Raw genomic sequence first — 16,174 nt, forward strand, 5'->3', positions numbered from 1 at the left:
TACAAAGAAAACAGTTGAGAAGATTCTTCACATTGATGAATTAGAAGAATAAAATGGTGCAATAAAGTAGCATATAAGATCTTTATTTACAGATTGTTGTTACAGATAGGGCTGAAATGATTAATCAGATTAATAGTAATGAACCAGCTATTGAAATAATAGTCAACTGATGAAGTAATTAATAAAGAATTTATTGGAGCATACAGACTAAAAAAGGCAGATTGCTGAAAACATATTCAGAACAGTAATTGAGCCAAAACTGTACAAAATATATACACTTTGTACTCAAAATGAAAAAAAAATCTGCTTTAATTATGTTCTACCCAGAACTCCTCAAAAGGTATTGTTTTATCTTCACCAACTGCAAATTGTAAATAAATAAATAAATCTAAAAGTAAACATCTTTTATTATCTTACTATTAAATGGTTAATCTAAAAAATAAACAATCAGCTTTACACTGTATTGACAAGTCAATCAGAAAGGGCTTAGATTTTATATGTTGATATCAGAAGCATTTTTCTAGCTGTAGATCATCCTTTGTTTCAAATAATCAAGCATGCACTGAGGAAATGCTGTTATGGTATTCTAGACAAGAACATTTTTATTTTCTTTTTTCAAAAAATTAGCTGAATTATTGGTTTCAATTTTCTGTGCATTATTGATTTGTCTTAATCAGATAAAAATTTGGCAAAACCTGTGCCAATTTTTTTTATCTTTATCAAATATCCTCATCCAAAAAAGATATCGGATATCTTTGTACAATAAAGATATCGGATAAATGATTATTTGAATAAAATAATCACGAGTTGGAGCCCTGGTTTCAGATCCCTGTCTCGTTTAGTTGCATGCTAATTTGTAAATGAATGCATCAAAACTAGGAAGTTGGGCATCATCAGAAGTAGTAAAGCTCATAGGTAAACTGTGCAATTCAACAAAATCAGAATCCAAAAACCGCAAACATCATTTCACCTCCAGCTTTTATATCCAATAAAGTGTTAGGCGTTTTATTCCAAAGGTTAAAGCTGTAATTCTATAGACAAGCCAACCAGTTTACCTTTATCATCCAGAGTAAACTGACTTAGAGCCTGGAAAACGATCAGCTGCTACATTTCAGTCATCTCTGACAGACTCTCCTCTGCCTTGGTGGCCCTTTAGCATTCCAACCAACCTGCACATCTGAAATATCATTCCACAGGGATCACTAACCCTGAAGCCTGGATCCTGGATCTGATCTGGGTGGATACGATCTCTTCACTTTGCTTAGGTATTAAACTCACTAAAAGGGAAATGCTGGATTTTAACACTACAACACTCTAAGCTGAATAAAGTTTAGATTCCCTGGTTTTACAACACTTTGGAAGAGTGTAGAGAAGAGACTGGAGGAGAGGAGTGACTGGTCATGATTCATAATTTGATGAAAACCACATTTGAGTTTGAAGCGCTCTGGAGCATCTGTATCAGCTGCAGCTGACCGCTCGCCCACCTGGCAAAGATGAACAGAATGCTTAGGAGGATCATCATGGCTGGATCACACACAGCCTAAACCTTTACCCTCAGACCCAAAATAGAAGTCATCACTGAGGCCAAGAATGTCCGAATGACTCGTGACTTTAACTTCCCAAAATACAAGTTTCCTGACACTGACAAGAAAGGGAAGAAGTGTGATTGAAACAACTAAAAGAGCAATTCATTTGGAACATATTAAACGCATTTACCCCTGCAGCATGAGCAGTATGTCTTGTTTTGGTTATAAAGTTACCAAAAGTCGCAAACCTGATAAATACACACCCGTTCCTGGCTGACATATCCTAAATAACTTCAAAGGCGTGCTTCACATTCCAGACGTGACTGCTTTACAGCTACCAGCTCCCGGCGTGGAGACGAGCCCCACTTTAAGCTCACAACCCTGAACTCCAGAGTCGACGGAAGATCTAGTGAGAGCTATAATCATGTCTTTAGGTTGAATCAGACTGAAGAAGCTGCAGCTGCTGCCGGAGCGTGAGCACTCACCCTGTCACACTAAAGTGCTCGCAGAGTGACACGGCCACCTGGGAAGACAACAGGATCCCACCTTAAAATATCTCCTCCTGATAGTCCGGAAAGAGTCCCAAAAATCCGTCCCAAGCTCTGGGACTAATGTGTGACTGCAGCATATCGTCCTGCACACACCCGCTGCTGCCGTCGGAGATCTGCGTTTTGTGAAATGGGAGTGTGTGGCTCTGAAAGTGAGTGTGTGTGTGTGTGTGTGTGGATCAGCTCCTGTCTAAAAGCTCTGCCCCCTTTCTCGTCTGCCCTTCCTCTCTCCCAGCGTAATGTGGAGCGTAGACGACAGACAGCATTCCAGCGTACAACTCACTTCCTGCTACAGTCACCGCATGAGAGAGGGAGGGAGGACAGTTTGTTCTCAGGGTATTTATGTTGTAGTTAGGTGTAGACCGCTGTCCTCCCATTACAGTAAAAATTCCTCACTTTATTAAATCTTTTAGTTTTAATTCAATAAAAATATATTTTAAGAAAGTTTTTTATTATTTTTTTTAATTGGACAGTTTATACTAAACTCAATCCTTTTACTGGAATCCAGATGCATAAGAGGAAATTCCCTTAAAGTTTCAGGAATCTTCTCTAACATGTTTTACATATTTAAATTTCAACATGACTCAGCAAAGATATCACATCACCTTAAAGCAGTCTGTTGATGGCAGTCTGTTTTTGAAAAATGACTATAATTTACTGTGAACACTAATAAAAACTTAATAGATCATAGTCTTTAAAAATCAGTAACTTCACTCAGGTGATCTCCATTCCATTCAATGTGAGACGAATTGCACAAATTGGCTGGACCTCTGCTAAATTAGGTCAGCCACTTTAAAGTGGATGAATATTTATGCAATTAATAATACTATTATCAATTTTCACTTTGACATGAAAGTCTTTTTTATTGGGTTCTTGTCAAAAAGCAAAATTTTACTGATGATGACTGATTTCTAAAAACAATAAGTGGGTAAAGCACCAAATCAAAGAAAGTGAACAATTTTATAGGAACCGTTTCATAGACAGAGAAAGGAGATGAAATTTAATCTTTCAACTCTGTCTTGATTAACAAACGTTAAAACTCCTGTTTTAAGTCAGGATGGACGACATGTCGACATCAATATGCCAGTAGTGGTTTGATAAGTAAAACTGGACTGAAATTAACAACCAATCTTTATTTTCATTTTGTTGCAGACTATGCGGGTTGGTCAGCCATGTGATGCGTGTTTGGTCATGTAATAGTCACAGTTATGTAATGCAGGATGGTGGGGGTTTTAACTAAAGTAGAGAAGTAAGGTTGATGTTGTTAGTGTCAAAATTGATGTATATTATCATACAGTTAAATATTAGAATCCAACATAATATCAATATCGGCCCAATTTTTCATATTGGCACTTTTAGTCTACAAAGAACTTACCAAGAGCATGTGGTTCAATGAACTCTGATAAAAACACAAATATGGCCAAGGTTATTCACAATTGTATATGCAATGGGAATAAATGTCATTTCTTTACAGATTCCAACATTTTAAACATGCTCAAATAACCTGAGTTTTATTAGATTGTATGGAGTACAGAATATTTGGCTGCTTCCTCTCCCTCAACTGCTGCTGTGCACTTCCAACTAGCTGGATGAAAGATGACATGTTTCCTTTACTTGGAATTAAAAAAAAAAAAAGATCAGCAGTTTGAAAATAGCTTTGGACACAAAAAACACAAGTAGTCATGCAACAGAAACTTGAGATGGAATGGCTTTTCTCAGTCTGAGCTGTACTGGCCCGTTTCGCGACACACAAGACACAAATTAACTCATCAGCCTGATTTTCCTCCACTAACCAGGTGCTGATTCATTTAAAAGTGGCTGAAGGTTCTAGAAGCAGTCTGCTCATAATGAACCGACTCAGCAGGGAGGGAAGTTAAACCGTTAGCAGGGTGAATAAAGTTCACAATACAGGGGAAGATATCAAGTTAATTTAAAGAGAAGTTGTTCCGACATTCAGAACAATTCCTCTTGTGTTACTCAGTCCATCATGAAAAACTACAATCTCCACAATTAGCATTTCTAAATTTAGCAGTAAACAAAATCTGTAAGGTTTCCAAAGCAAACTGGATTGCGTACAGCAACAAGTCTGAGTCACATAAGGATGGGAGAAAAATCTGTAAAATAAGAGCTGAGGAACACCGAGGAGAAATTCAGAGGCAATCATTACCCAAAATCAGTTACTCCAAATCTATAATTAAACTAAATATGGCTTTGATTGGTTGCTGGTATAAAACCTGACACACTATACTTACAACTCAAGTGTTATATCATCCTAAGTTAAATAATTTCCAAGAACTTGTGTTAATTAGATGTTTTGTCAGAAAAGCTGCAAAACCTGAGAACACCAATCTGTATTCAGCAAATTGTGCACTTACACTGCTGGCTTTTGTAAATAAACTATATTGTTAAAGTATTTTCTCAACTACTTTTCGAAACATGAACTTTAGTGAGATCTCATTTCTAATCCATGGGGTTAAACATGTCATCCAAGCTTCAATCCATGTGGGAAAGATCCACAAGTTTAGGGGTTTTAGACCATCATTGTAGAATTGTTGGGCAAAAAGGCCAGATTTGCAGTCTCCGCTCAAATTCATGCAATCAACATTATGTGGGCTTGAAATGGGTCAGTTCAGAACCAAACTTGCTCACTTTAATCTTTAATCCTTTCTTTGTACAAGGTCAGGTTTTAACAGGAATCCCAAAATGTTCCTATAAATTTGGGGGCATCAATAATCAGTAATATCTGAGTTAGCTGAACATTTACAAAGTCAACAATAGTCTTTCAAATGGTCAGTTGCAATAATCTGCACAATCAAGCTATATTGTATAGCTTTAGATAAGACATTCATGCATTTATGCTTCTCTTAATCATGAAAAATGTTGGCATGTTCATATATAAAATCTTTATTCATGCAGAAAAATGTTTTTGTCACAAAAATAAACACATTTGTGAACAAATGTGTAATAAATTAAGACTGAAGACTCCAGGTTTAACTTGAGATTTTCTTTTAATCACCACAAGTCAATCCAAAACTAAAGGTCAAATATTCCGGTTCCATGTAAAATAAGATTTCTGAGTAAGCGAGTGAGGAGTTGGTTAAGAAATTGTGAGATTTTCTGCAAAAATAGTTTTATCTAATTTGAAGAAAATCAACACATGCCTACAAAACGCAAACTAACCACTGCTATGGAAAATGGTTTTACAGTGTCATTTCACTGTTATGGCTGTCAAGATAGAAAAGTGAAGATTCTTATTGACTCTTTAGTAATCTGTCATTACAGCAGCTCCATAATGATTTATTGAGCTTCAATATAAAGACATGATGCCTCTTGATCAAGCTTACCAGACCATGCTCCTGCACTCGCTTTAAATCCGTCACCCACTCCTAAAGACTAATTCATAAGAGTTGTATTTTATTTCACACAAGGCTGAAATCACGCACAAAGAGCTCCAACTTCTTCACTTAACGGCTGAGTCATTCATCTTCCCCCAGATCAGATCTCACTACAGCTACCAGGGAGGAGAGCAGAAGCACTGAGAGAAGGATGGAGCCGTATCAGGTTTTCAACCTTGCTGTCAGTCTCGATACGGAGAGCCATTTCTGGGTAAGGTCCGCCTGAAACCCAATTCCAGCGCATCTTTAAAAGCTTCAGGAAGTCCCGCCGGACTCCATTCAGTTCCTCATGTCACAACCAATTTCCCCTCAGAGCCATCCTGCCCTCAACAGTCTTTATAGACTAGATGAAGGAGGATGTGTTTTCTTCTTCCTGGTGCAAATTCAAAAAAGCATCTAATGAGGAGAAGTCATTCTAACAAAGAGGAAACCTGACAAAACTGAGTAGGTAACGGTAAATGTAACTGAGGTCATAGACCCCTAATGATACTCTTAGACACAACATGGGGTGGCCTCCACATATTCACTGATTAGGACTTTTCTTGCAGTTCCCCAGTATAAAAACCAAACTGTTCCTGTTATTAAATGGTTTCCCTTTCAAGCTGAGAGGGTGCTATGTCGTTTAGAGCGGAGTTTTTTTTGTTTTTGACTCGAATCATAAGGTGACCAACAGCTAACCAGTAGAATATGAAACTAAACCAAGGCTTGAAAAGATTTCCTGACAAAGTATCAGCATTTCTCATGAAGGGATGGGTCAGCCATATCTTCAGAATTTGCAGCACATTACTGGTTATAAAACAGGTTCCATTATTAAATCCAGAGAACAATACAAGTCAAAACATCCCTGTTTTTGGAGGCAGAAATTCTGCACATTTTGATAGTAGTAACAAATAAATTGTCACCTTGTTTGAGCCAAACAGCCATTTTCATGGCCAAATGAACACTGTCCTGATTCACGTATTTATAATGGCTACATAGCGTTAGGGGCCACCAGGCTGGTTCCCATATTGCTTCAGTAGAGGAATATTGAAACCAACAAAAACATAACTAACATAGATCTGCAGCAGCTAAATGGCATCAGAGCATCACCCATGTTTTCCTCATGAATCCAACCCAGGAAAAGTGGGTGGATTTGTGAAAATCATGAGTGCTAATTCAACTTTACACACCAAAAATAGAGGCCTCTTTAAGAAAACAAGTTTTGCATGTTGTGAAAAGAGTATTTTATAGAATCTTGGCATCTTGGAGTGTTGTCTAATGTTGGCTGCCGTTTGCAGATCATGTTATTAAAACAATCAACAGCTTCTCTTTCCAAACTTTCCTCCAACATGATTTTCTGAATCTGAATATTATGTTTTCCCATAATATTCAGACTGCAACACCTGGTCAGCTTCTGCCATCAGCCACATCGGCCTCTGCTTCGTCAATGTGAATAATAATGTGGATTTTTACAACCAAATGACATGTTGACTTTTGCAATAACATGGCCATCTCCCTACTCAAATAATAAAACTCCAAAGTTGATCATTAAGCAGTTAATGCAACATATTTACAATTTCAACCAAATGTAGAAACTTGAGAATGTGATCACATCAGTTAGCACATAAGCTCATTATTCAGCAGAGGCTCAGCTATTTCACAACCATCACTTAGTAAAAGCTTTAGGAACTGAAGTCAGACGTTTGGCTTTAACCAACCTGCAAATTATTATCTGGCATCCAGATCACAATTTCACCTTTGTAAAACTGAGATTTGTTTCAGACTAGATCAGCATCTCTGATTAAATTCAGCCATTTTAAATTCCTCCCATGTTCATAAGAACCCAAAGAATGACCCGTTAAGACCCCCACTGCAGAGCCAGGAGGGTTCTGCTCCAATGGCTAAAGCGTCAGCCACAAGCTCAGTGATCGTAGGTGTGTTATGCAAGCCGGAGGGATAAAAAGATCATTGTTTCCAAACCGCCCACAGATAGAGTTCCACATTTTACAGCTCTGGTTGTGAAATCTCAGCTCTTTAACATTTGGGTTTTGGGTCCAGTGGTGCTGATCAGTGCAGAGTTCAGGGAGACATTTCTAATCCTGTGGATTTAACTGTAAATTCCTCATAATTCTTTGTGCTGACAAAATTATTGAGTTTACACAACAAATTTTGTAAAGTAAAAAAAAGAAAATGAGTCATGACTAAATTCTGCAGAAGATATGAATAAGTTATAATGAACAAGATACAGTGGTCTAGAACATCCAGATTTTAAGTTTTATCTCTTGACTATGCAAGTATGAACACTAAACAGCAGGAAGAACACCATTTTGATGTTTCAGGAAGATCAAACTTTCCAATAGCACTGAGGCTGGTTGGTGATCTTACCTGCTTCTTGGAAGAAACATGGACTCCTTGATGAAAACCGAGCCTGACAACAGGATGTACCAGCAGCTTCCCATATCATCAGGGCTGAAAATCACAAGCAAAGACTCAAATTAATACAAAGAATGAGAAACAACATTCCAAGAGTTTTATACACAAATATAGTGAAACAGTAATAAACAGGCGTGTAAAAGCTTTCATTGTTAGTTTGATAATTAGCAACAGTCCCTGTTATCACTCAAATCAGGCAATAGTAACGCTTCACCCCTCAAAGTTCTTTAATAGCTCTTTCTCTTCCGATTGGCCAGTTTCTGCACAGTTTTCATCTGCAGAAATTAAATTTACAAACTGTTGCAATCTAATTAATAACCCCTTTGCTTAAAATACTCTGAAAATACACAGTGGAGTGCATAATAGTGAAGTGGAAGAAAAAGTAAAGATGGTGTTCAAAAACTAAAATCTGAAAAGTGTGGCATGCATTTGATAGCTTTGGCTGTCAAAGTAAAATGGATTGAATACAAATGCATCCAGTAATATTAAGATTTGTTTAATATTTAAAATTTACTCCCAGTATAACTCATTGATGTTTGTGGTTGTTACATAAAATAATTTCCAAACATAAGCATCAATTTAAGAAGCACCTTCATAAACTCATCTTTATATTTTACATCAACATTCTCATGTACACATTTATTAGTTTTATCATTAATAGTAGCATGAATAACATAACAAAGCTAGAAAAGAGCTTCTTAAACATGAATATTAAATAACTGCAGCCCCTTTTTTGACAGTGTACAAGATATTTCCTCCTGGATCAAACATTCATAGATTTTTGCTTTAAAATTCCAATTTGTAGTGCTTTGTGGGAGAACAGTGACTAAAAAGGAAGCAGAAAACAAAGAGAAGGCTTCCTTAGAGATGCACAGACGGAGTAGCACCATGAATGAACAAACCACCCACAGCATTACCCTGGTGAGGGATGCAGACTGAGAATCTGGGCGCTACAGACATAAACTCACACTGACCCTCAGATGATGTAGCAGGCAGTCTAATCCTTACAAGAGGACAAACAAACAAATCCAGAGAATAAATCATACCCACATGCAAGGAGCATGCCTACACCAAGGTATGCAGCCTCAAACCGTACTAGCTTTTTAAAATTATTATTTTAAAGCACAGTTAGCTGGTCTGAGAGATACTGCAATGGAAGAGGTGATGGATGGGGTTTTAGGGTTCAGATAATATCTGACAACTCAGTTTTTTGGATCTTAATGAGAAACACTGACCTTTTATTTTCAAAAATGTTCACACAGAGCAAAAGCATTGCTACACGTTTTCTTGTGGCAATAATGAATAGTAAAAACTGAAAAACTCAATCTGACTTTGCTAGAGTAACTTTAAATAAATTCTTAGTGTTAGGTTAGAAATTAATAGATACATTTTGAAATCAGTAGATCAATTCCATCATCCATAAGTAATTCAACAAAAATAGAGTAATGGTCTCAGCACCTTTTACCTTTGGCACCATTTTCAGGATTTTAACGAGTCGGTTGTTTATTGTAGCGGAACTGAGGATAACTCACGAGGATAAGTTATGTTTTTAATTTGATCTTTTTTCCCTTAAACGGGCAGGATTATGTGTTTTCCAGCCACAGAGTAGCACTTCATAGCACAATAAAGTAACTATGTTACCTTCTGTTGTTATAAAACTGCTGTATGTATATCAAATATCCATCCATACATCCATTTTCTGTACACCCTTTTCCCTAGTGGGGTCGGGAGGGCTGCTGGTGCCCATCTCCAGCGAGCGTTTCAGGCGAGAGGCGGGGTCACCCTGGACAGGTCGTCAGTCTGTCGCAGTATATATCAAATATGACAAAAAGAAATGTAACTTTACAACTTACTGCCTTGAAATTGGGCCTCTGTCTCTTTAAATAACTCAAAAAAGTTGATTTTACATATTACTACTAGAAAAAGCCAGCTTTTCCCTGAATGGACAGCAGCATTTTTTTAAAACAGCACTCCACTGTGGACACTGTCAGTATATGTACTGTGAGGCAGCTGGCAGACTGTAAAGAGGAAGCAGAAATTCAGAGAAGGAAACATTAATCCTGAGTTTTTAACTGGTAATGTGACGTGAACCCAGAAGCTAAACATAGAAATTACAGACCAGTTCCAAACTGACGATTCCAGTAATCTTCAGAGATCGCTTTCTAACCGTACAACCAGTCGGAGATTTAAAAAGGAGTGACAAAAGCGAATGAAGTGGATTAGCATAGCCTGTCAACAACATGTTACTGTGGAAGGTCATCTCTGCTGCCCAGATATTTAGCATAGCTATTAGCTATTAGCATGTCATGAGACCGACAAGCAAAGTTTAAGGACTAAATTGGACTTTTTAATTAAAACCAGCAAACCAGCAGAAACATGTGACACTGGTTTGCGCTTACAGAAAAGTAAAGGATGGATGAACCTATTATACACCTGCTCCTACACAAGAACATACATTTACACCCAACACCTCTGTGCTGCTGACTTGTTCTTTTTTAATCAACTCTTCCTCCTCCTCTCCACACTTTCTCCTGACAGAGTATAAAATCTCTCATTTATTCAAAAGGAACCATGCTCCATTTTCCACTGTCTCTTCCCGCTCTCCCACATACTCGCTCCATACTTTCATGATCCCTCTCTGCATTGGGATGAGCACAAACAAAACCTTCAATTATTAATAACCAGCAAGCACAAAACGAAGGAAGCGCCTAACAAGAGGAGGAGGAGAACGCACCAAAACAAAAAAGACTCAGAAAGAAGACTAAGATGCTCTGGGACGGCTTGACTGATCTGGGTCATCCATACAGGAGGCAATAGTCAAACAGTAACACTGTAAAAGCCCACAGGGAGGCCTGGAACAACAGGGAGTCTGCTTGTGTGTGCGCCACGGAGATGGAGAGGTGAAACCATGAAGACAGAACGCTTCCAGTATGTAGAGTTTCAGAAAATGAGCTTTGACTCATGAAACATGAAGCAACAATTAAATTCCCCTTATGATAATCAATGATTAGTACAATCCAAGTTCAGAAGTTCATAACTCTGCACTCCTCAGATTTCAGCATGATAACCACTTCCCTTCTGGCAACGCTCAGCTGGATTTTTCTGGTTTGAGCTCCAACTCCAACATCAGCTAAAAACAAACTTTAACATTTTTTGCTAATTCAAACATTTTTTTATCTTTGTTATATGGAAACTTAAAAGGTTATTCCAGTTCATGATCTTTTTATCTGTTAGAAGTTACTCATAAGAAATGTTCAAAACAGTCAAATATTTTACAATCTAAGAGGAGTTTTTTAGTACTAATGTATACTATTGTCAAAGCAGACATGAAGTCAAAAGTAGATTTACTTCCACAAGTTCATACAAAGTCTCTGAAGATGTCGGTCTTACATAGACTCCTGATCTAATCAACTCCAAACTGATTTACAGATTAAATTTTTAATTTATATAATGGATAATAGAATGGAAAGGATAAAATTAGACTAAGATGAATATAAGTATAAATATATAAAAATCAAAAAAATTAAAATGTAGATTTAATATTTATTATATCCTTGACAGGATATAAACAAACATGAAACATTTCCATCTAGAATATATTTTTAAAAAAAAAGTCATGGAGAATTTCTGTTTTCATATGGGTTTAAAATCAATATTTAATCTTCATACAAATGATGTTTAATAAAGATTATTTAAACAAAAGCAGCTGTTGGATTTTAAGTGTTTTTAACATGACAGTTATGATTTCTTTATATGTGAAGCAGTTCATACTACAATGGATTCCCAAACGGCCAAACAAAGATGTAAGAAATGTCCACAAAGAACAACACAAGGTTACACAGAACGAGGAGTTACGACACAACGGTGGTTTCTCTCCGCTGAAAATAAAACAGCAGCGGTAACCATTAAGATGTTATTGTACGGCTGCCTTCACCATGAAATTCTCCAGAGACTCAAAGCCACAATATGTGTATAATGTTACGAAATAAAGCCAACAATTTTTCTACAATAAACAGAACCAAAAACAGCTCGAGTGTCGGGGTAAGAGGCATTGTTACCTTAGTGGGATTTCTGAGAACAGAATCAAATATTTCCTCCTTACCCAAACCTGTTCTATCAGTGCTGAATGTTGGTTAGCTACCAAAATGTGAAAAGATTTTAATGAGATTGCTTTTCCCCACAAAGAGCTTCAGAGCCTCACAAACGTAGGAAATGTCAGTCTGGAAAAATGTAGAGTGCTGTGAAACATTATTTACCCCCCTTTGTTTTAGTGCTGTTGACAAAGATGTTTCACATCATTAAACACATTTAATATAAAAAAAGATAAACTCAGTAAGTACAAAAATGTAGTTTTCAGTGACATTTATTGAGGGGAAAAAGCCTGAATAATCTTTCAGAATTCTGCTCTTTCTGTTGTCAGTCTTATGACCGGAGAGGAAATCCCTGGTTGCTATCGTGATTTAGGAACTTGGGATCAGCTGTTTGTTATATTCGCACCATCAGCAGTTTGTGACCCAACGCTGATGTAATGTCCAACATGTGGTGACTTCTGCTCCAGTTCACAGAGTCCAGATCATATTTACACAAAACAATGTTCAACCAACTGGTTAGAGATTTTAAATGTTTTATAGACAATTTCCGATCTCTAGTTTATGGAACGCTTGGAAAAACCAAAGTAAATTTTTATGAACCAGATTTATTTTCAACTTTTAAGAAAGATAACTTAAGAACCTGACAAGAAGCTCAAAGAAGGGAATAAAATCTGTTTTTCACGGCATGCAGATGTTAAGATGGATAATTCGGAATAGATTAACGAACGGCTAAAGTTGTTGAGGAACACCAGAGGTGGAACTAAGAGGTGCTTTTGTGTAGCCGTGGTTTCTTGGAGATTTTGTTGATCTGTGTGCCAAATAATCAGATATTGTTTTAAGAATTAAAAAAAAAATAAAAAAAACCTCAGCTCATTTTTGGTAAAGTCATACAAACGGAGACTGATATGTCTTCTGGAGATGATAGAGATGTCAATGGAAATGTCTGGAACAGAGTGAGGAAGTAAAAATGAATGAAGATCATTATGGAAGCATCCACACGTTTTAACTGTTGCACACTTCTTGAAAACTTGACAGTGGTTTCTCAGTCTTTGTGTTTCTACCATGTGGGTGATAACTCCCTCATGCTGCATTTTTGTCCTTGTCCCTTTTCCTGCTGCGATGGTGGCACTGAAGCGACAGTGGTGAACTGGGGCTCTCGTTCAGAACCATCAAAGTGTGTGTGCATAGAGGAAAAAAGTCTAAAGATTCTGTGCATGTCATTACCTGAATTAGGATTGTGTCTCAACCAGTAAAACTCAATGTTTTGGCACTTGTTGGTCAAATGCAGTTGCTGATTGCTGGTTAACTACATGCCTATAGACAGTCACAGCCTCTACCATCATGCAGCATGCCAGAGCTGCGTTGCTTTGCGGCCTTTGGTTAAGGGCTCAGTGCAAAACACCTCAGGATGTACAAGAACCTGTGAGATCCTTTCTAAAGGTATCCTCTGAATAGAGACCCACCTCTCAACTGGTCATTTCAAACCACAGAAAAACTGAATTCACTGTCTTTATTATTTATAGTTTCATTCATATTTTACCATACAGTGCTTCTAGCAATGTTATAGGATTAATGACTAATATTGCTGACATTTTGGAGATTTCAAGGGAGGATGTTGGAGACAGGTTGAAAGAATGTATTTTTTCTTATTTTTTTAAGAAGAAACTTGTTACCACATACAAATTTCAATATATATATATTATTTGTACTTTCTGCTGCATAAATGTAAACAGCTTAAATGTGACCAGTGCATCGCATGAGTCAAATATTCGTAGTTATGGGCAATTCTAGGCAGAAAAATGTTCCCACCGTTGAAAACATTGACGTCTCCGCGTGAAGATGGTTGAGCACAATAACGTTACGACCGTAAACTCTGGGAGGTTCTGCTTTTTATGAGATGTCATGTCTTCAGAAGATATTAAATGAGACTGTTCATATCTGTGCATATATATAGTGTCAGCACTCCAGGGAGCTCCTCAGGCAGTAAATATGAGAACTGTTTTTAGAAATACTGTCTTCATCTTCCCATCATTACTCCAGGACCGCCGACAGCCACAGACACTCAATGAGCTTAGAAGTGAGCGCTTCATTAACTAACTTCTGGAAATTTTCTCTGTAGGAGAGAAAAACTTAGAGTCCGGGTTTAGCCCAACGTAAAAATCGGATGGTTGAAGGAGAAATCCTTGTCTCACTGATGACAAACTCCTAAAGCATTTATTTTTTGGCAAACTGCTTCAGCCATATGATTACCTTAACAGCCCTCCTCCCTCATTGGCTTTTACAACCCTCATTCCACAGCATATTGCTGCTACTGTTCTCAATAGATAAAGACGTGATAACGGGCAGTTAAAGGTTTGTTTGATCCATGGGGAAAGGTCTGATTGAGTTCCTGCACGACAAAACTCAATCTGAACCTCTGCTGTTTATTACCCCTGCTTTTATCAGGGAGTGCGCTGCACGATTTTTATGGGTTAATAAATGCAAACAGACATGCAACAGAACAGCTGTGCCAAAGTCATTGGAAAGAAAATGGCCACAGGCTTAGAAACATGTAATGAGGAAGAGAGAAATAACCTGCTGTGTTTCTGAGAAGGTTTTTAGTTCACAGCTCTATCAGAGCAGAGCTGCTACATCACTGTTTCTATGAGAAGTCAGCTACAAGGCACACAGACTGCCTGGTTATAATCCTCAACTACTTTCTGAATGTTCCACACCTTAGGAAACTTTACTGACATCAGAGAACCAGGTTTCTATCTGGTTAAATACAAACAGTATGCTTGGAAACCTGAAGAACTTCTTCTCCTATTTTAAATTTACATCGTAGTGCATCTTGTATAAATAGGAGCTGGCTGTACACTTCATCTTCCACAAGATTCAGCCGAAGCTTCCTGCTTGTTTGGTCAACATGTCACCGAATACTTTCAGGACACCACAAATCAGTCCTCAGTTAACATAACACCCGTTTATTAAAGTTTTTATGGTTTTCATGTCAAAATTATGGGATAAAGAAATGGATCAAAGTATGGATGATGAACTGATGCTTTTATAGATGGACAAAAAGAAAGATGAGCTGGATGGATGGAAACGGCTTCCATGGGAGAAGGGATACATCCAGCAACACAGAGGACTAAAACAACTCAACCAATTAGAAGATAACACCACACTACAGCTTGTGTAGAAGTTTTAACTTAATTCCTTGTTTCTATGTATTTTGTTTTCATATTGTTAGTGTCTCAGTGTGGTTAAAAGTGGTCTTGGAGTATATTTCTCTCATTGTTCAGAAAATGCTCATTAAAAAACATTTCTGCTTGCTTTTCGGCTTATATCCTTCAGTAGGTGAGGATTGTTGATCAAAGCTACTTTTAAAGATTACAAAAATCTATAACTTATTGTAAGCAACATATACCAAACTAGAAATGGTTTGATATTTCCATGGCACAGTGTGTGGTTCCAGAGAATCATGCTCAAACTTGAATTCATTATTCAACCACTACTTAATCTGTAGATCTTTTGTTTGCTCAGCTGCTAAAGCACCAGGAGGACTGCTAGGAAGGTGTCTGGGCTTCTTCATTATCTCCTAAAACACATACGAGGAATGTGAAGGAAGAAAACATAGTGGACACTGAACTCTCTCCAGCCTGTGGAAAAGCTTAGAGTTAATTAACAGACTTCATTCTCACCATGGGTGTTAGGAAGTCGTCAGCCTGTGACAGCAGTCAAACACTAAGTGTTGATTCTGTGAAGCGCAGCAGTGGCAGCCTTTGGAAACTGATCTAACACATCCACAAGCTTTCAATACACCTTCCTGATTCAATTAAACCACAAATTATATGTTAAAGGAGGAAGTGTGAAGCTGTGACCAGCTAACGTCCTACCTCTACTGTAAAAGATATTTTTCTCTTCTTAGCGGTGCTCAGATGCCTTGAAACAGTGTTTACTCACTAACGTTCTACAGGGGATTGCCTTAACTCCGTCTGCACTTTAGACATTTGTTTTCATTTGCCTGCAACGTTTCATTTGCTCTGCTGTGTGCAGCCACCCTGTTTCAGTTCATCAATAACATCCAGTTATTGCCGGGGTCAGAGCCCGTAAATCTGTTACTTGCTGCATTCATGAATGCACACGCTGTAGGACTTACTAGTAAAGCACTTCGTTGGCCTCGTGTCTCTCGTATCGCACCGTCTCGCACATTATTCTGTGGA

The 16,174-nt window shown here is 37.7% G+C and overlaps 1 protein-coding gene across 1 annotated transcript in view; it reads right to left on the reverse strand.

Annotated features, from left to right (window-relative positions):
• The window catches only part of LOC103471850 (rap guanine nucleotide exchange factor 6-like), a 63,908-nt gene that overhangs the window by 15,663 nt on the left and 32,071 nt on the right, over positions 1-16,174 (reverse strand). The window contains exons 3-4 of the mRNA XM_008421085.2: positions 16,111-16,167; positions 7,834-7,917 (exon numbers count right to left, since the gene is read on the reverse strand). Of these exons, the coding sequence (XP_008419307.1) occupies positions 7,834-7,917; positions 16,111-16,167 (141 nt within the window). The remainder of the gene's footprint in view (positions 1-7,833; positions 7,918-16,110; positions 16,168-16,174) is intronic.

Source organism: Poecilia reticulata, linkage group LG10, assembly GCF_000633615.1.
Source record: "Poecilia reticulata strain Guanapo linkage group LG10, Guppy_female_1.0+MT, whole genome shotgun sequence".
Classification (NCBI taxonomy): domain Eukaryota; kingdom Metazoa; phylum Chordata; class Actinopteri; order Cyprinodontiformes; family Poeciliidae; genus Poecilia; species Poecilia reticulata.